The sequence below is a fragment of the Plasmopara halstedii genome (genome assembly GCF_900000015.1).
Source record: "Plasmopara halstedii genome assembly, contig: Scaffold_1583, whole genome shotgun sequence".
Lineage (NCBI taxonomy): Eukaryota > Oomycota > Peronosporomycetes > Peronosporales > Peronosporaceae > Plasmopara > Plasmopara halstedii.
Genome location: NW_020188494.1, coordinates 845,888 through 866,131, shown reverse-complemented (window position 1 = coordinate 866,131; position 20,244 = coordinate 845,888). Strand labels below are relative to the sequence as shown.

General features: G+C 44.7%; 5 protein-coding genes across 5 annotated transcripts; 2 read left to right on the top strand and 3 right to left on the bottom strand.

Annotated features, from left to right (window-relative positions):
* Positions 1-217: 217 nt before the first annotated feature.
* On the bottom strand, positions 218-553 carry PHALS_01765 (uncharacterized protein; the record flags this gene model as incomplete). Its single annotated transcript, XM_024716221.1, has 1 exon — positions 218-553. The coding sequence occupies one exon, from the start codon at positions 551-553 to the stop codon at positions 218-220; it is 336 nt and encodes a 111-aa protein (XP_024581842.1).
* A 1,867-nt stretch (positions 554-2,420) lies between these two features.
* Positions 2,421-3,391, top strand: PHALS_01764 (geranylgeranyl pyrophosphate synthetase; the record flags this gene model as incomplete). Its single annotated transcript, XM_024716220.1, has 2 exons — positions 2,421-2,871; positions 2,952-3,391. The coding sequence occupies 2 exons, from the start codon at positions 2,421-2,423 to the stop codon at positions 3,389-3,391; spliced, it is 891 nt and encodes a 296-aa protein (XP_024581841.1).
* A 303-nt stretch (positions 3,392-3,694) lies between these two features.
* PHALS_01763 (uncharacterized protein) lies at positions 3,695-4,219 on the bottom strand (the record flags this gene model as incomplete). Its single annotated transcript, XM_024716219.1, has 2 exons — positions 3,695-3,820; positions 3,968-4,219. The coding sequence occupies 2 exons, from the start codon at positions 4,217-4,219 to the stop codon at positions 3,695-3,697; spliced, it is 378 nt and encodes a 125-aa protein (XP_024581840.1).
* Positions 4,220-6,161: 1,942 nt separating this feature from the next.
* PHALS_01762 (uncharacterized protein) lies at positions 6,162-6,613 on the top strand (the record flags this gene model as incomplete). Its single annotated transcript, XM_024716218.1, has 2 exons — positions 6,162-6,245; positions 6,356-6,613. 2 exons carry the CDS (start codon positions 6,162-6,164, stop codon positions 6,611-6,613), a joined length of 342 nt encoding a protein of 113 aa, XP_024581839.1.
* A 7,890-nt stretch (positions 6,614-14,503) lies between these two features.
* Positions 14,504-14,879, bottom strand: PHALS_01761 (uncharacterized protein; the record flags this gene model as incomplete). Its single annotated transcript, XM_024716217.1, has 3 exons — positions 14,504-14,561; positions 14,624-14,726; positions 14,771-14,879. The coding sequence occupies 3 exons, from the start codon at positions 14,877-14,879 to the stop codon at positions 14,504-14,506; spliced, it is 270 nt and encodes an 89-aa protein (XP_024581838.1).
* Between the last annotated feature and the right edge of the window lie 5,365 nt (positions 14,880-20,244).

The following is a 20,244-nucleotide window of genomic DNA, read 5'->3' as shown; positions in this document are numbered from 1 at the left end:
GCAGGTAGCTCAGCAGCTGAGATATCTTTCATCTTTCCGCAGCATGGATGAAGTTCATTGCCGTTGGTGCGCTTATAGAGATTAAGAATTTAGTCCCCCTTCCGACGCTTGCGGTACGGAAGTTATGCTCCGCATTGAATGCGACGCCCACCGCTTTCTTGAAAGGGGCAAGTTGTAACTTGAAAATCCCCCATCGCGATAGCAGATGTCACCACTTTTAGATGAGGTTCAGACGCAACTGCGACGATATGGAATCATAATCCGTGGACATACTCCACTGATTCTCGCCTCCCTTGACTAGAAGAAAAACCAGACAAAATCTTTGGGTACCTGGTGGGGGTGAGAACACCTGCGGCATCTGCCACTCCAACGTTTCTCGCGTATGGAGCTCTCTTACCGAATAATCGAACGTTAATGTACATTTGCGCATGCTCTGTGAAAATGGGGCGTGACATGATCGAGTATTTGTCTTTGGAACAATCAGAACCAGAAGTGAGCTTATGATTTTATTGATCAGGAAACTGGCGGACAAAGGCTGGATGTGGTGTTCCATGCATATAAGCCCTAATCAGCGGACTGTTTGCGCTGGTAAGAATCATCTGGGAGTACCTACATTGGGAAATAGATGATCCCTCCATAAGGCCGCTGACGTTGAGCATCCAATCTTTAAGGGTTGTATTGTTGAGCATATCTTGATAATGCGATACAACAGTGGACTCCACCTTGCTTTAAAGGAAGCGATAGCGCGTTACGCTTGCAAGGCGTATACTGCGCACAACTCAGTTGGGGGATGACTACAAGTGCGATTATGTGCAACTGGTTTGTCATATATGGTAAGCCTCGATGCAAAAGTATGCGTTTACAAAAAAATCAGGAGCGGAGCCGATAGTCCTCACGCAACTCGTTATCCAGTCTGCTCTGCTAGTCAAGTATCTAAATGTATAGGATAAATTCTACTAACATTATAGTTAAAAATTTCTATTTTTTGCCATGTGGAACGGAGTAAAGTATCGAATATCCACAATTATTTAAAAGGCGCAAATCAAATTAATGACTGAATATTATTACTAGTCTGCTACATTGGCCGTATTGCAATCCCGGTCTAGTGAGTACTCTTCTGTTGAAGATGAGGTACAGTCTGATCATATTTTTTTTTAAGCTATCTACATCGACTGCTGATTGGACAATGTCAAGATGGACATGGACTTAAACATTTTTCTGTAATAATAAAAGTAGTATTCCGGCAAAATTGACTATGAAAAGTATTTAGTGAAAAATAATCTATCAAATTTTGATTTGCAACCACAACAGTAACTGCAAAGTGACAAATCAATAGGCGAAATTTTACAACTATGCCTGAGTTTTTTACGCCTGCGCGCCCATCTTGAGATTCGCTGACTGATTTATTGGTGGTTCTCAATTATTGCGGCAGGAAGAAAGAACGAGATCATCATTATCCGTAGTTTTTCATTAGTTGACTTTCTAACTTAACTCCCGACCATTTTTTGTCTGTCACGGTGGCACGATAACCAGACGAGGAGCAAGATGCATTTGATCGATGGCACAGAGAACATCTCCACGCAAAGGCAAGCGTTCAGCTACATTAAAATTACCTCGTACAATTTTGTAGACAATCTTGAATCACCACATAATCCCGGATAGTAGAATATCGATCTGAATTTCTAAATACCTGAAGTGTAGGTTACTGGATCTTAATCATCACTCGTACCAGGCCTTTACACGAAGCAATCTTTACTACTTAGAGAGTTCCGTCTTCTCAGCTGACACAATGTTAGAACTTAGAGTCTTTGAATATTCGCTCCGCATGCATTAGCTGCTCGGCAGCAGGTGATCAATTCAAAGCTTTTATCTCTAAAATCGCACGTAGTTTGCTTTAAGCACCGTCACAGCAATGTGCACCAATTGCTCTACGCACTCACCGATCCCTAATGTCTCAGTGTTAGACCTTAAAGGTTGCGCTGTCGGCAAAGCCGAAGCTTTAGATCACCTCAAGCTTAAAGCGCACGGTGGTCTTGAATGAGTGCGACCAATTTGTAAAACAGTAGCATAATAAAACAAGCTCGCAAGAACTTGCGATCGCTGCATTTAGACACAAATCACCAAAACTGTGGCTCTAGAAATGTTTGAGCTCTGGAAAATGCGTAGCGGCAGCGGGAAAGCTAATGAAAAGAGCCATGCACTCTTATCGTGTCAGCGCCACGCAGTAGTTGCCAAAAACATAATAATGTGCGCGTATGCTTCGTGGCTCTCGTCGATGTACGTGGCATCGTTGCGTTTCTTGCTGAATTTTTTTTTGCTGATTTTAGAATATGGGACCCTCAACCAAAATTTTTTTGCTGCCAGGATAGAGACCCACAAATGAAAGTTTCCGATGTTTTAGGCTTGATTTATTGGCTAAAATGACAAGTTCGGTGCACGATCACGAGTCGAAGCTGCTAGAGCCATACACTTACATCAGCGAACTACCTGGCAAGAATGTACGTGGCAAGCTGATCGGTGCATTCCAATCATGGTTACACGCTCCAGTAGAGGCTGTCGAAGGTATTCAGCGCATCGTTGATCAGCTGCACAATGCGAGTCTGCTGATTGACGACATTGAAGACGACTCGGAGATGCGACGTGGTCAGCCTGTGGCTCATCACATCTTTGGCGTACCGGCTACTATAAACTGCGCTAATTACGTATATTTTTTATCACTTCAAAAGTGTCAGGCGCTGGGAAACCCAAAAGCCTTGCAGGTTTATACAGACGAGATGCTGCGACTGCACCAAGGTCAAGGACTCGATATTTTCTGGAGAGACCATTTGCAGTGCCCAACAGTAGACGAATATCTCGAAATGGTGCAAAATAGTTGAGTCATAGTTCTTTTGTAGATGAAGAACACTATTTAATATGGATGCTAACTTTTTATGTTATCGAAACAAATAAAGAAACGGGAGGACTTTTTCGATTAGCTGTTGGATTGATGCAAGCCTTTAGCGACTCCACTTTGGACTTCATACCCCTTGTGAATGCACTTGCTGTATATTTCCAGATTCGTGATGACTATGTGAATTTGCTGGACGAAGCGTACATGGAGAATAAAAGCTATTGTGAGGATCTGACGGAGGGCAAATTCTCGTTTCCGCTTATCGTAGCAATTCGTGAGAATCCGCAGGATACTCGACTGCTGAGTATTTTGAAACAACGTACCAAAAGTGTTCACTTGAAACAGTATGCTGTGCAGTATCTGCGTGAGACAGGAGCTGTAAAGCTCACTCTTGCAAAGCTCAATGCAACCGTAGATGAAATCCGTCGCGAGATTGCGTCATTAGGAGGAAATTCGGCATTAGAACGAATCGTGGATGGATTGCATGCTAATATCAAATGAATGCATTTTTTAAAAAGCCAACAAATAAAGATTTCCTTGCAGATAAAGCTGACACAATGTCAGAACATCAAAGCTCACACAACGATCGATCTACTCGAGACAAAAATCATGGAAGCCATTTGAAAGTGACTTGCAAATGTGGTCGCTTGCCGCGCCCATCAAAGTTTTTGATGGTACGCAACAAGCACGAATACTTAAGGTTGTTTATCATTAATAGTGCAACCACAATGTCATTGCTGATATGGTCTTTCGAATTTATAACTAATTGTATAAGCTGTATCACACTTGAAAGCTGATAAGTTTTTATAGCTGAACGATTTCCATCTTACGCTGCTTGCCTGACGACAGTTGCTTTTTCTCTGCATTAACCATCTCTACACATTCATTAAGTGCAGCAGCATCGTTAGCAGCGTCCAGTGCTGCCAAAATCTTTTTGAATCTACATCAACGATCAGCACAAGTTACAGTGTTAAGCAAAAAGTAGTGAAGGTTGCTAGATATGAATGCACACCTGATCTCTGCCGCGTGAGATGCTTCCTTCTGCTGCGCTAGCTGCTGCTGCAAATCTCTAGTGACTTTTTGTGCGGCACTTAAGTTTTTGTGCAGCTCATTAAATGACGGCATTGGACCATCGGAAATCTTGTCACTCTGTATTTTGTTGCAATCTAGTAGTTCCTTGGTCCACTGTGCGTTCTCCTGATGCCGTTCAAATGCGCGGTGACGCACCACACGCATCTGCTGTCGCATTTCCCGCGATATATTAAATGGTGTCGTGCTTTCGGGTGGCACGGGCACGTGCGATGCGCGGCTGACTCGTACTTGCTGCATTGACGAGAACTTGTAAATTTCTGCTCAGAAAATCAAATTTGACTGCTTTTGGGAGCTAATCTTTCATAACGTGCTGAAAATAGTAGTTGTACATGACTAAAACCACGAAGATATTTGCTCAAAACTTGACACTTGTTATTTCTGTTATCAATCCGATAAATACTACACTTTTCCTCAAATCATATTTGACATCCAATAAGCCTTATTTATACATTAAATTATTAAGTCATAAGAGTTGCGATAATTTATTAAGGCTATTATTTTGAGCGCTAAATGACATATTTTATCGGGGCGTTTCAGCTTAGCAGATGTTACTATTTAAATTTATTACCCAACAGTTATATCGTAGCAAATGTATGACTTTATGAAAGCGCAATAATTAAATACATAGTGAAAATCTGAAAAAAATGCAGTCTAGCTATATTTATAATTTGAAACTAGATTAGAGGCAAACTTTTCCTTCGAGACCCCCTTCACACAAACTAAAACAAAAGCAGATCTTGGTAGCTTAAAGTTTGCATATGTTCTTAGTGTCGTGTGATGAAGGCCGATCCAGTCAGATAGTCCGCTTGATTTCGGCACATCGCTTCAGGAATCGATAGATATTCACTACGCTTACGACGACGACTGATGGACTTGCGAGGACTGCCCGTGCACCTTGCACGGAAGAAGCTCTAAGCGAACAAAATATGGGCTTACACACGCGGGAACCACAGTCTTAAGACTAGCTATAAAGATTTTTCTGGTTGTAAGGAGCTAAACATACCACAAATTCAGCTTACACTAAAACGCTGATAGAGTCTGTTATATTACCAAAAAAACTATATTTACTAAAGCTTCTTATCGCGATATATATGGCACCTGATCATGTGATGGATTACAGTAAATCAGTACATTAAGCTACCATCAGAGGAATTTATAAAGTGGGGACCACAGTAGGAATCAGCATTTTGTGTGGTACAAAATTCTGATTCCTACTTGGAGGCTCATACTGGTGACGAGACCGACGTGTCTCTGTTTATTGAAGTGGGTGGCGTAAATCAGTCACTTATGCTAAGAACTTTCCACGAAATTTGAAGTTCGAAATTTGAAGTTCACGCTCCATTTACCCGAGATCTTGAATAACTTCAAGCTGAGGTTTAACCTTAATACATATAGATTAAAATTTATAGAAGCCCAAGGACTCAAAAGTGAAATCTTTAAAAAGAAATGGGGTGTTTTATCTAAAGTTCGAGGAACCATAAACTCATATAATTCAAAATAGTTCTGCCTTCAAGTCATCTGGATCTTATTTATCCTCCAAGTTTGGAACCGCTTCCTTGTCGTACATACGTGTGTTTTGTTTTAAAGGGGACGTTATGAACGGCGCTTTCTTACACCTGATAGCACCTGAAGCGGTGTTTTGAAACGACACTCGATTATAGTTTGACAACTTGGCTGGTAAGCAAGTCGCGCAGTCCTGTCCATCTCATACTCTTGTATTTGTCCAAGCGACATGAAGAAAGTTGGAGGACCACTTGGTCCATAAGTACCGCAAACTGAGGAGCTGAGAGGTGATATGTTTCCTCATTTGTCTTCACATGAATGTAAAAATTTGAGCGGATGCTAGGAATTATCGGAGAAGATGCTGTAGCCAGATTACTGCAGTCGCCTTCTCCAAGTGGTGCAAACACATCCAATGTCTAACGTAAGATTATTGAAACCATGCGACGATACCACACTTATGAGCCAACAATATGCGAATCGACTTGTTAGTTACAAAGCTGTAACCAATCAACTTCAACTGCCTGGTGTAATGAGTAGGTACAACTCTTTTAAGCTGAAAGAGTACAACGATTCCTAGGACACTTACCAATATTTCATCTCAGAACACAGCTTTAAGGAAATACGAAATTAAAAGAAATTTATCAGCTAGGAAGATGCAAATCAATATCCCCCTAGAATGATGTTTGTACCCTTTGAAAATGACTATGTTTCTGTCAATCAACTGGTGGCGCTTGTGTCGGTTTTACGTGCTGAATATGATGTTTGTAGATTATCAGGCATTCAATGCGATCCGAGATTGAAGATCCTTACAAATACTCGAGGGAAGTATTGTCCTGTCCGGCCTTCTTCGATTTTGTGCGGAACTAGCAGATTGTACTTCAAGTCAAATCAATCTCGCTCGATGCGCGAGCTGGATTAATTGAAAATGGTCAAATTATAGCAAAACGTTTAGTTAAGTTTTATGCAAGCGCCGGAACGGTGTTACTTATTCGCCCGCATACCTTGCGCTCAACGCTTTTTACAAGGTTAAAAGTGCAACCTGTAACCAAGCACAATTGCAGTATGTCCGTGATTTCCGAAAACTGCGACTTCTGTGACTCTTGGCAGCCCGCCAGTGAATTTTTATAAGTGCTTCAAGGATATGCTACCTTGAAACACTTCCAATTATGATATATTTTCCACATCATGTTACAATAGGTCACTGCAAAGATATCTCAAAGTGTCAGTAACTAGGCTGTATCACCACCGAAGTACAATAATTCTATTGACCAATTTTTAGAGGCAGAGCATTTCTTAATTTTAAAAGAATCGATTCCTCTCAAACCAATATAGTGTGTGATTATGGGTGGCAATTTGAGTCGATTGCCAAGGCATAGCTACTAATCCGGCATCGTTGCCTGTTGTAAGAAAAAAAAAGAATCTATAATTTTGCTTACAACAGTCAACGATACCAAGTTTTGTGGTAATTTTCAATCGGCCTTTTCCCGCACGAAGGCACTAAGACAGGTCACCCTTGCAACAGTGTTCAGACCCTAAATGTCCACTATTCAATCGCACCCTTCGTTTGGCTTCGCTCTCTCCCTCTTCGAATCTTTTTCTTTGCACCAACTTCGCCTCAACTCAATAGACCCGGCGCCTTACATTTCTAGCGTCACGGATCTTTGGTGCCCCACGTTTTGTGCGCGCTGTATGCCTTCGCCTACTTTTCTACTACACCGAGGTTGACGCGCCTTCTTTTGTTATAATAGACCTGTTTCCTAAAGTCAAATACATAGTCCGTTTTGATTGATATAACAAACGGATTTCCTGTCAATGATTTTCGCACTTAGTTTCTCTGGCAAAGGACTGCAGCCACAATCGGTCGTTGGGTTATGACACAATTTGCATTGCGTAACTAACTGTTAAATTCTCGAAATTTGTGCGGTAAAGTCCTTAAATGCTTTTGTTTACACTTAAAATGCTGTTTGTCACTCGTGTAAGCTTTACCGAACGTTTGAGCGATAAGCTTTTTGCCGGCTTGTAATTTAAAGGTTAGAGAAATTACATACTTAAATGCGCACAAAAATGCAAAAGAAGAAAAGAATCTATATTACATCAGAAATACCTCAGGCTTTTCACCGCACAAAGTTGACACGGGCCCACCCCTCAATACCAGCGAAGCCAAGTTAGCGTCGTCAGCCTTGGATGCTCTTCTTAGCCATGCGTTAGGACTTTCTACTAAACTAGCTACGTCAGCTTAACTTTAAGGTATGTGGGCTCTTTGCAATCCAGAAATTTTTATTTATAACTTTGCGGATCTGGTAGATGAATTGGCCACGGATTTTAACCAGCCGATATGAAAAGATGTCCGTCAAGCTCAGCTTTTACAAGGATTTTAGAATTTTTCTACGCCGAAGTCCACTTTACTAGCGCGTCGTACGACTTGGCTACCAAATTAACTACTTTGGCACGATAATAATTATTGCCCGTTTTTCAAAATATGGCTTTCATGACTATACGGATCTGGTACCTCGTCCTGTCAATGTAACGTGATTATACGTACCTCGATAAAAACGGGTGGGTCACACAAGATGATGTGACTGCGGCTATACCTTATCAATAAGCTTTTACGTGGCTGGACTGCCAGTAACCATATATCTTGATTAGGTTTCACTATTGAATTAGGAAAACCTTTAGATTGAGAAATAGGCGGCTTTGCCGCAAAAAACCGGGAAATACAGTCTACATTTTGAAGGGAAGAGTTAACTTGCCTTGGGTTAAGATTGTGGTTACTCTTGGAACAAGCGGATTGCGATCCGCTAAACTCGTACTGGTTCTAAGTATAGAACGAAGGTCACCGACCTAAGTTAAGCTTCCTGTTTCCCTAGTAAAAGTGCTACGGCAGCCCCTCTGCACTTGGTAGCACTTGTGGTCAATCTACACCTGAGTCGTTACGACTGATCCTCTGGCAGGATGAAGGAGCTCTCTTATTTACCCCACACAGGTTTAAGATGCTGATGTTTCAGTTTGGCCCTGAGGAAGTGCAACACCTCTCTTTGCAAGGACCTGAATCGATCAACGCGCGCCTAGAGACGTTTTGAAGCTTTGTAAATGCTGTGATAGAGCACCTAGAGCAGAATATGTAGGTGTCGACTGAGTCCATGACGCCAGCGTCGACGAAGAATAAATCTTCCCGAACCAGGCCGCTTTTGGTGAGCGTTAAACTATCGAGGGCTAGGTTGGAGAGAGGCTTCTGCTTTAGGTGAGAGAGGCTGAGATGGCTTTGACGTCTGCCATGCTTCAGACCGAGCAACAGCGGTTGCGTACTATCATTGCCGTGAAGGCAGGCGATCCTCTCCCCAAGACGGTTACAGTGACCCTCTTTATGGAGAGCCTCCGCACCGGTGTGGCCAGAATGGAAGTCTTCCGTGTGCATCCGTTTTCTTTTGAAGAAGCGGTGAATGTGGAATTGAATGCCAAATTCAACTTTAATTCGGCATGACTTGGTTGGAATGCACACTCTAGCAGCTCGTTGAGCGGGCCTGAGCCGATAGATCCCAGATATGCTGTGAATGAGGAGGCAGATCTCCGAGCTGCCAGGCTGCGCTCGAACACCCGACGGTGTTTCGTTTCTGACTGATGGTTTCCTGTGCAAGGCGCGTCAAGATTTATCAAGCCGACGTCCCGCGTCTCGTCAGTCTTCTGATTCGTCGCGAGGCGCCCAACTGGGGAAAGACTGAGTTCTGTTGAGCCTCAAGCGGTGGAGGTGCAGCAGGCCTAGCCACGAAGAGCTCCGTGCTCTGGAACTGGAAACGTGTATGCAAGCCGGGCTTGCTGGTTGTAAAAGCGATCGTGAAGTCCTTGGAAGGCAACGGAAAATCCTTATCAAATCTGGAGAATCCGGCAATTATGCTTGACGCTCCACGATCGGAGCAAGCCAAGTGTATGCTGAGGCGCTGAAAGCGCGGTTAAGTGACACAATTACTGTACCTTTAGCGACAGTGATTTGAGCCACTGTGCTGAGGGTCCCTGTGGACCCCGGTGTCAAATTTCTTTATTTGATAGCGTGGAACGCTGCTTAGTCTTTAAGTTGGATGCGAGATATGCCTAATCCTTGAAATGGCGTGGTTGACACTCCATGAGCCATGGATTAATTGGAGGTCGTAGACCTTGGGCGCTACGCGCACGTCTCCTGGTGGGGCTTTGGTGAGTCATGAACCCACCTCTTTTAGGAAGTAGAAGTGCACCTAGGGCGGGCACTGGATCGGGACTGTCAATGTGCTGGATATCGGAGAATCCGAGTTGTCAAACACCCAAGGTGTTTTTAGCAGGAGTCCAGAGCCTAGCTCGCATGCTTAACGTGGAGTAGCACGTAACCCACTGAGCGCTGCTTAAGTATATAAGCAGTCGCTGCATGCCACAAGTGGCATGGTGGCCAAGCGCCGAGGCATCGAGCCCTAGTGATACACGTGGAGTGGCACGTAACCCACTGAGCACTGCTCACGTTTCGAAGCAGTCGCTGCATGCCATGAGTGGCATGGTCGGGAGAGGTCCGCGACATCTTGAGCAAGACCCTTCAGATGCGCGTGGATTGGCACGTTTTCGCCTGAAAAAAGACTGTGCGGCTCGCTGCTCTTCGTTTGATGTAGTTAGTGATATCAACGCTCCGGTGGAGCATGGAGTGGGGACACTGGACGACGCCGAGTGCGTGTACCAAGCCGAGAAGTAAAACCTCTGTTGAGAGGCTACAGCGACGCCGTAAGCTAGCCGCAAGACGTCGAGTGTCGATCCGGACCCAAGATGTGTCTACCGTAGACGACAGCACGCAACTCTCCACCTTCGGCAACGGTATGACGGGGGACGAAGCCAGCGATGTCATTCTTGAGGCTATTCCTGCGGCCAAGCTGGAAAAAATGTCCTTTTAAAAGGTCAACGGTACCTTGGAGGTAGGCGACTTAGCCGAAATGGTCATTATACGAACGGAAGATAATATCAACTCGTCGTCGCTTCTGGATGAAGCTGCCCTGTAGAACACCAAGAGGGCGCCAAGCGAATGAAGTGGATCTTTAATCCTAAGGAATCCCTAGGATCTGTACTAATCGTTAGTAAAGGAAGTTTAATGTGATGCCCCAAAGGCTGTAAAATGCACTAGCAACACTTAATCGTCCTGTGACGCAGTTGTTCAGGCCCCAACGGCCGTATGCGCAGACATACTTCGACGACATCTTTGTTCACAGTCGTGCGGAGCACGGGAGGTCGGATGAAGAGAACCATATCGCTTATTTATGATCGGTGCTCGAGTGCATGCGCACGAATAAGCTGTATGCTAATGCCTACAACTGCATCTTTGGCGACGAAGAATTCCCCCCTTTAAGGGTGCTTCGTCGAAAAGCGTGGCCGATGATCGAATCCCCCTAAGGTCAAGGCCATCGTGGATTAGTCGTTGTCAAAGGGCCAAAAGGACTTGTGCAAGCGGTTTGGCCTCACCAACTTCTTGCACAAGAACAGCGCAAATTATGCAGAAATGGTATGGACATTATCGAATCTCCTTATGAAGGAATGTTGTTTGGACACCGATCATCAGAAAACTTTTAATGGGATCAATGTCAGCCTCCTTCATGCACCGATGCTGGCGTTGCCAGACCCCCATCGTCTTTTCAGTGTCGTATCTGACGCTTCGGACTTTGCTATCGGATGTTCACTGCTGCAAGCAGACGCCGAGGGCAAGATCGGGTGATCACGTTTAAATCTCGCCAGCTCAATGCTGCAGAGAAGAGCTCTCCAGTTCACAACAAGGAATTACCTGCATTTAAACATGCACTTGTCATGTTCAGGGTGCACATGCTTGGCTCCAAGCCGCTTGTCATCAACACAGATCATGCGTCACTACGCATAAGGGTTTAGTCGCCCTACCTCTTGCAGAGGATGACCAGGTGGTTCTCCTTCTTCACAGAATATAACTTCGAGTTCATGTATAAGTTAAGAAAGCAGAATGCTTTGGCTGATGCGTTGTCACGCAGACCGGTATGAGCTTGCTAATGTCACGACGGTGACATCGTCGGTGACGGATTTGATCCGTGCCGCACAAGCGGAAGATAGTACGTGCGTAACGACGCTACGGGCTATCGAGCAAAAAGTTTGAAACCTCGTACAAGAAGTTGTCGTCACGACGGCGCGCACGGTCGCACCAATATTCGTTGATTTACTGATTGCTGTCTTATAGCACCGACACGACGGATACGCTTCGAAATGCGGTACCTCATGTTGAGAGTTTGAATGACCGTATCCTCGATGAGGCCCACAACACCCCACTTAGTGCCCATCTCGGTCGCGAAAAGACCAACAGCTCGGTGAGTTGCTAGTACTGATGGCTCAAGCACTAAAAATGGACGAACACATATCTGCGCACCTGAGAGGCGTGTCAAATTTTGAAACCTTCTTCGATTGGGGCGGCGCCGCTGGCCAGTTTGCCGGGACCCTCCGGATCCTGGCAGTCCGTGAGTTTGGACTTGTGTTTGGACTTTGAGTATGGCCTGCCGAAAGACTCGGCGGGCAACACGGGTGTGGTGGTCTTCGTCGACCCTTTGATCAAGATGGATCATCTTGTTGCGGTGCCGGACAGCATCGACGCTGTTGGTACAGCGACGCTGTTTGTGGATCGTGTCTTTTGAACTTTAACTCCTGCAGTCAGTTGTCTCTGAAAGAGACCCACACTTCACTAGAAAGTTTGGTTGACAATCATCCGGGTGATGGTCACTAAGTCGACTATGTCAACAGCGGATCATCCGCAGACCGACGGTCAAATTGAGCGCGTCAATCGTGTCGTTGAAGACGTTCTTTGCAGCGTCTGCGCTGAGACGCCGAAGCACTGGAGTGCCATGCTGTCACTTGTGGAGTTCGCTCTGAACAACGCAGTGCATGCGGCAATCGGCTACACGCTGTTATACATGAACAGGCTTGTTACTTCTCGCGTCTCGCTGACGCCGCCATACCATGGCTCGAAGCTTGGTGAAGGAGGAAAAGCCGAGTGTCTGACTAATGTCACCTCACTGTGCATAAAGTAGAAGACTTCCTGTCTACTAGATTAAGTGTTTCACGACGCGTTCGCGATGTGATGGCTCAAAGCCAAGACATACGGAAAGAATATGCAGACGGAAAGAGCAGAAGAAATGTTACGAAATCTGAGATCGGAGCCTTGTTTTAATAATTCGCAAATACGTTCCTACACATACAATCGCTGCTGTCTTTGAGACGAAGCCCTATCCACATTTTATCGGACTTCTTAAGATAGCGGCCAAGCGAGGCCTTGCGTATACGCTCAACCTGTCAAATAAGATGTGCACCCACCCATTTTCTGCGTTTCAAGTGGGCTTACTCAAGCCGTACGGGGATGCAGCGCAAGTGAACGCAGAAGCGTTGGCTCCGGGGCGGCGCCCAAAGGCGCTCGACCACCCACAAGCTGGACCAGCAACCATTTTTGAGCATGGAGTGCAACGACCTCCATTCAAATGGCGTCAGGCACTCCACGGTCGCACGAAGTGACGCTTTCGTCTGCTCGACGGCTAGGAGCCGTTCGACCCAGTGCGATGGTCCTCAACGTGAGACGCTGCACAAAGTGCTTGAAGTTCTCAACGTCTTTCGCATAGCGGTATGCGATCTCAGCACGATGCTCAGCGAAGTCCTGATCTCGACGAACCGTGTCCTTAAGAGCTCGGAGCGCATCGAAGTCACCGGACGGTAATCTGCCAAGTCGTCATCGACGAGAACGTTGGTACGTGGAACGTCTTGTGGGTCGACGTCTTCGACAGTGTCTAACCCAATTTCGAATAAAGTGGCGGGATATCCCGACTCCGTAAACTCGTGGGAGTTTGGGTGCCACTTCGGCAATACTGCCCAGACGTCATGGACGCTTATAATCAGAGAAACTCATAACGCTCCGCGTCATTGTCACCCCGCGCTTCTCGGCAGTAGCCAGGAAAGCCGAAGGGCCATGACCTGAACTCAAGCTATGACCCTGAACTGCTGTGATCGCAGACTCACCGGTGTGAGAGACTACAGATCACGCGGGAGCGTGATGGAGTGATCCAAACGTCCCAGGGTGATAATACGAAGAAAGTCGGTGATGCGCATCTAGTTTGGCAAACTCGAATCGATGATGGCGTTCGACGCGCACGTCCGCCCCCTTGTAGCTCCGCTGTAAGTTTGACAGCGAGGAAAGTTTCCGGTACCGCTGCACCCATGGATCAAAGGGCTCTTCGTCATTTGCAGCGGTTTTGCCAGAAGCGAACATTAAAGAAATCGTCTGCATCGCGGGTGCAGGAGCGCCTCCTCTTTGAGCGCAAAGTCGGGCGCAGTGCGCGGTGTTCTGTTGCCGACGGTTTGGGATGGGTTTCCCTTGCCGCGGGCGTTCTGTCCAAAGTTGCACCGACGAAGAAGGGATCTGCCTGCGGGCGCTCTTGGAACCAGCAAGGCTGGGTGGCTTTTGTGTCCTATCCACAGCGCTCATTGATCAGAGAATGTGTGCAGAAAGACCTGGGGACGTAGAGGTGTGTTAGACACGTGAGTCTCATACGAGGCGACATTATATGTGAATTGTGGGTGTTCACAATTTGGATGGGGGAGAGTGTTTCCGGGTTTCACGTACCCTGGTATGAGCGGGTGGGTCATACCAGATGGTGTGACAGCACAAAGGTGTAGCTACACCTTTTCTTACAAGAAGCCTTTTCGTGGCTGGACTATTGTAGTTATGCGTTTTAATTAGGTTTACTATTTTATTGGGAAAACCTATAGATTGAGATATAAGCGGCTTTGCCGCAAATAAAACGGAGAAATACAGTTTACATTTTGAACGAAAGAGTATGTTTACCTTTGAATGAAGTTGTAGTTACTCTTGGAGTAAGTAGATTGCGATCCGCTACACTCCTACTGGTTCTAAGTATGAAACGAAGGTCATCGACCTGAGCTTAGCTTTATCTAAGCGAAAGAGCCACGGCAGCCCCGCTGCAGTAGAAGTAGCCGAACGCTCTATTATCGACCGGTTTAAAATTCGTGGATCACCTCTCCCGTGTATGTTACTGACTTATAAGCGAACCGTTCGCTGTTACTGGCTAAATAGGTAGAATGGCGCTCGGAAAATTTCAACTTTATCACCAAACGAACCTGCACGGGTAATTTTCATTTCCCTCCTCTGGATTTTGGCAAGGTAAATCTCTATCCCATGCTTCATGAAATACAGGACGGTACGATACAATCGGATAACGCGCTGTATAATCGTCTGCATCAGGAACAAGAGTTTACAGAAAGAACAGCCAGCCAACCAAAGACACATTTGAAGATCATGGCTATCTTTAACCACCATCATTGTTCTAGGTGGTGGTGAGACACCGATCGTCTCTATGCCAGTCACTTCGGGCATTCTAGCCTGCAACACATGACAGTGGTGATTTAATGTCAGACAACAAATAGGTTCAGGTCGGCCTAGGGGATGCCGCAATCGGTGAAACAGTTGTTGATCTGGCTTTGCTACACTCCGAACCGGTATGGGCAACAGCCCCTAAACTTCGTAAAGCCTTACCGCATTTGCCAAAATTATACTTTGTAGAAGTTTTGCTATTCAGAATAATGATAAGAAATTTGAATGCTACCGGTTGTCAGCTTGAATAACATAGCTCGTTGTGGCTTCATAATTTAGACCCTGATACACCACATTGGCTTTCCTACAACAGTGAATCGGCCTACGCTACTATGGCTACCCCAATAATCATTAACTACGATTTTTTCTCTATGACTCGGAGTGAGCGTTTTAATTAGTAAAGTCCAGACATAAAAACTCGATAATTACGATGGGCATGCTTGATTTTTGCGTCTCAATTCTTTGTCTACAATGGAATTTACGGGTCCTAATTTGATGAATAGAATCGTTTAAATCTGGATTTGATAATAAATTTATTTGCTCAACTCGCCACGTTTTTGGCTTCAGGCTGAATCCCGGTAATCACGACTATGTTCAATGTTGGATTTTCGGATGGAACACTCCAAGCCAAAGTTCTTTTTGCACACCAATCATGGCTTTTACAATTCGAAGACGTCTAACATCACACTACGAGACCAATCGCAACTCGTGTACCCAAGCGCAAACACCGTATTTCCAATGCAAGAATACTTTGTGTTACGCAACGGCTGTGAAGTCTTATAAACCTATACTTGCTTTCTAAATGCAAAATGCCAATCGGTGCTCGACACTCGAGAGACCAATTCAACTTTTTGAGATTTTGGCACAGATCTTCGAGAGCGCAAATTTGTCTCTAAATTTGACTCAGATATTAAGTATGATCATTTTAAAGCCCGCACGTTGCAAGGCCGAGCTCTGCTATTGCAGGCTATGATTTGATCGATCTTGCGGCGTTTCTTATCGTACTGGTGGTCGCCGGAGATTTAGAATCCCTGATCCTATTGTGAGGAATGGTTTGAAACACACCTTACCAACAGCACTAACGGCTTGATAGTTTCAGTACGGTTCTAAAAGAAGCGGCTTAATATTTCACACTGGAGATTGTCGACCACATTCAAAGTGGAATGAGCTAGTCAGCTTATTCGGCACTGCTGGATTAAAGTGGACTCGCTAACCAAGTGTTTTACTACAGCACAATCTGCCTTTTATTCCACGTTTTAATGTCGCCGTATAGAATTGTATTTCTTCTACGTTCCGCTACAATGCTCTACGGCTACTACTCGCTGGCGAAACGTTCAACTCTCGTGGCAAAGGGCACTATGGAGCACTATTTTTTTGCTGGATCTGATGAACACAAATGCGGTATTTAAAAAGAACCTGACCGCTATGAAACAATACTATGTTCTTAAGAGAAAGACGTTGACTGTGCATCGTTAAAAAGCATCTCAATTTTAATCATTGAATGGTGTATTTCGGGTCTTTACTTTTTATGTTTTGTTTCTGTTCCTGACCTAACAGTGCTGCGTAAAGCACTATCAGGCGCCCTTATAATACTCAATTTGCCTTCGTCAAGAATCATGGAAGCAAGTCACTATGGTACATTTGCGACCCCTTCCCTATTTCGAAAAAATACTTCGCGCTACTTTTGTTGGGCAAGACGTTGTACTCATCCCTTCTCTCGGAAAGCTACTTTTGCACTCCATCTTTAGACTTTTGCTGGGCAAGACATTGGTGTCGCCGCATATAATTTAATTTTCATCTTCTTCACTCAAGTTCACTCCGCCCAACTGTTGCAATTATTGCAGCTTCCGAATTAATGCTCTACAATACAGGTAATTATCTCAATTTTTTTAAGCCTTCTTTGTTTTTTTTGAATTAAAAGTATAATTGATAGACTGGCGCACTCGGGATATTAATCTGTTCTACGCTAGAAACATCCGAACTATTTGATGTTGAAATTTTACCCATTCAATACTCTATGGCGTCTCTTTCTCCAGCCAATTTAACGAATTTTGCAACTACTATACAATGGGAGCATGCTTTTTTCTCGATGCATTATTTTTTTCTCCATCCTCCACACGATTTTTGGTGTAATATGACTTTTCGGCTATCGCATACTTTCCGATGCTGACTTTTTCGGACATGATACATAAACCGTTACCGGGTAATTTACCGGGCGCCCCTCTCGCATATGTAGCATACTTTCAAGGTTCTGACGCACACACTCACTTGTAATTTCCACTGGTACCAGTTTCAGCTTGATTTTTTGTACGCATCCATCAGGCGGCAGTACCAAGTTTTATGTTTTGGCTGGCGCATCTATCCACCTGCTCTAATTTTTGTGCTTGAGTACTATTTGGTACGCAACATCTGTCAGCACGTTTGAATAGACTTACTTGACCTGTATTACTTTAATTTGCATGTTTTGCACGTAGAATAATTTATTCATTGTGTGGATTTGGTAGATCAAAGCCCGGCATGAGTGCTGAACTCACTTAGAATAATACAAAATTGTGGAATGCAATCTAACGTGATTATAGTATCTCGCCCGGATGAACACTTCGGCGGGTCTCTCGCAAGCTGTTGGGCACACAGTCTCAATCTTCATAAAGTCTCTAATACATCAAAGAATTGTGGCTTTTTCATGCCCATCCAATCCCATATAGCGGTTGACACTTACGTCGTCTTTATTCAAGTGAAACACTTCTTGAATTTAATTTTCCGTATGGCTCAGAATCATACATCTTAAGATCCTGGTTCAAGCCTCCTTCTCTATGTGAGTTCAACCACGCTACCCAAACACGAGCAGGTGAGCAATCTGAGGCTTCATCTTGAAAACCGACTCATACAGCGTGATGAGCTCAAGTTGGCGAGCAATTAATCAAAGAGCTGTTGCGATCACCACTTCCGTCGACCATTCAGTCGGTACTCTTTTGTAGTAAGCTATACTGCGATGTATATCGTTATAGTCCTTTAAATGCGCTCCGCCACCCCATTCTGCTGAAGGCAACAAGGAACAGAAAGCTGGTGGACCATGCCACTTCGGTAATATGTCTGCCACTGTCTAATTTACAGATTCTGCCCCGTTTTGGATTGAAATTAACACCCATTTTAGTTTCATACAGCGTAATTACTTGAATTTGCAAGCTGCTTCAATCAGGCTGTTGATCAAGAAATTCGCAACATATCTTGAAAAATCGTCAGCAAAAATGAAAATATATTTGCACCTCCCTTCGAGGAAGTCCGCATTGGCCCCAAAAAGGACGAGTATGTACACGCGCTCCGGCATCTGTGTCGGCTTTGTCATCAAACGTGAGGGAAATCTGAGACTATCTGCTTACCCATCAACCACCTGGCATACAATGTTACTACTTCTTGCTTAATCATCGGAATGCCTTAGGTTTACCCCAGTGTCTTGAGTAAAGCATTCGTGATTGGATGACCCATGCGAGCATGCCAATGCTTTCACTAAATGTTAACTCAGGTATAGTCCACGAAACATGCTTCTTTCTGCTTGCCGTCAAGCATGTACACTTTTCCGATTCTTGGCCCCGATGCAATTGCTTGTGTTCTGTTTCAGCTGACGCCTGACGAGCGTGCACACCACACTCATGTTGAGCCCCGCAAGTTTACCAGCAGACAGCAATATTCTGTCGAGTCCTGGGATTTACGAAAACGTCGACTATGCAACTCTGCCGGTTGCTTTGACGCGTGACTTTCTGCCGTCTTCATTTCTTACTTCGATGCTAGTTCCAAGGTGCGGGGTCATCTGATGTGTGTCGCCACTGTCGATTTACCCATCCTGCTTATCGTCCTTTGTCCACTGCAATTACCGCGTCATCACTGCTGGTTCATTATCCGTCAAATCAGTCCCGCTCCAAGTGACCGACCCAGTCACTTTTAAAGTCTCTCCCTTATTTACGCCGTTATTGGATGGATGCCATCTTTTCTGCGTTACATAGTCCACCATTGACTCTTTTAGTATTATGATTACGCGAAATGTTTTTTCGTAGTCTCCTTTCTGCGCCGAATTTTTGTTCCTTCAGGCAGCTTCTCTTCGACTTCGATCGAAACGATGCTATGACCTTCTCATTTTCTACAATCGATGAATTCAGGCCATATTTCCGACGCCAGACTGACAAAATGTGTCACCAGCTGGTGCAACTCGTCAACTGGTTCTCCCATTTTCTGGTGACCCCAAACTAGCTCGTTAAAAAAGTCTAGATATTTCGCCATGCTGGTACCCTAGCAGCGATTGTGTTGAGTCGAGCGGTTGTAGAGAAGATATCGTTTTTAATGCCTCCATGGCGCTCATGGTCGACCGTACGTTGGTCTGGTGTCAAATACTAATGCCTTGCACAAATGATACACAATGGCTTGGCGTCGTTCATACGCTACGTGTAACGGGGTTACATATACCCTGGTAACAGGGGGGGTCACAACATATGGGCATTGTGTGACCACACCCAAACAAGAATACGGTACGGGGCTGGATAGCCAGTAATTCTACATGTATATAGATTTTACTATACATATTTAGGAAAATCTATGCATTTAAATTAGACGGCTTTGCAGCAGATTAAAATAAATAAAATCAGGTTTTGACTTTAAACCGAAGAGTTAATTAGCCTTGGGTTAAGGCTATAATTACTCTTGAAGTAAGCGGATTGCAATCCGCCAAACTCGTACTTGTTCTGAGTATAAAACGAGAGGTCGGTGACCTAACTTACGCTTCCTCAAAACGCAAAGCTACGGCAGCCTCGCTGCACTACGTCTCCGTGATATCATTTTAATCCTTGACTTATCCTCCTTGCCTGAGCCATTTGCACATTGAAGTCCTAGTTGTAGTAGTCACCACTTCGCAGGAAGACTTCGGTGTAATTGTTCGCCGTCGTGAGCATGGACGTAGTAGTAAAGAAAAGCTTGTTTTTGTTGATTTGTTGTCAACACCTGAAGCAAAAAAGTTTATCACGACCCTATGTATTCGTCCTAACGTTGCCATGTCTATGCCAGATTACAATGCCGTAATGATTTAGGATCTGGTCTGTATACCAAAAAAAGGAAGGATGGGTCGTATATTCTAGCTAGGAGTCCCACAATATTTTTAAACGTCGTGTAATTAAATTTTGTGGATTTAAACTCTCAACCACTGGTTCACAAGCAAATGTAAGCCTCATGCATGGAAAATAATCGTACAGGTGCAACAAACATCGTTTTTCAAACGAATTGAGCGATGTGATCTCAACAGCAACGTATGACACGGCCTTGCGACAGGCAAGATTCTTTGACCAGCCAATTCGTAGGGTTTGAAGCAAATCGAATAATGAAT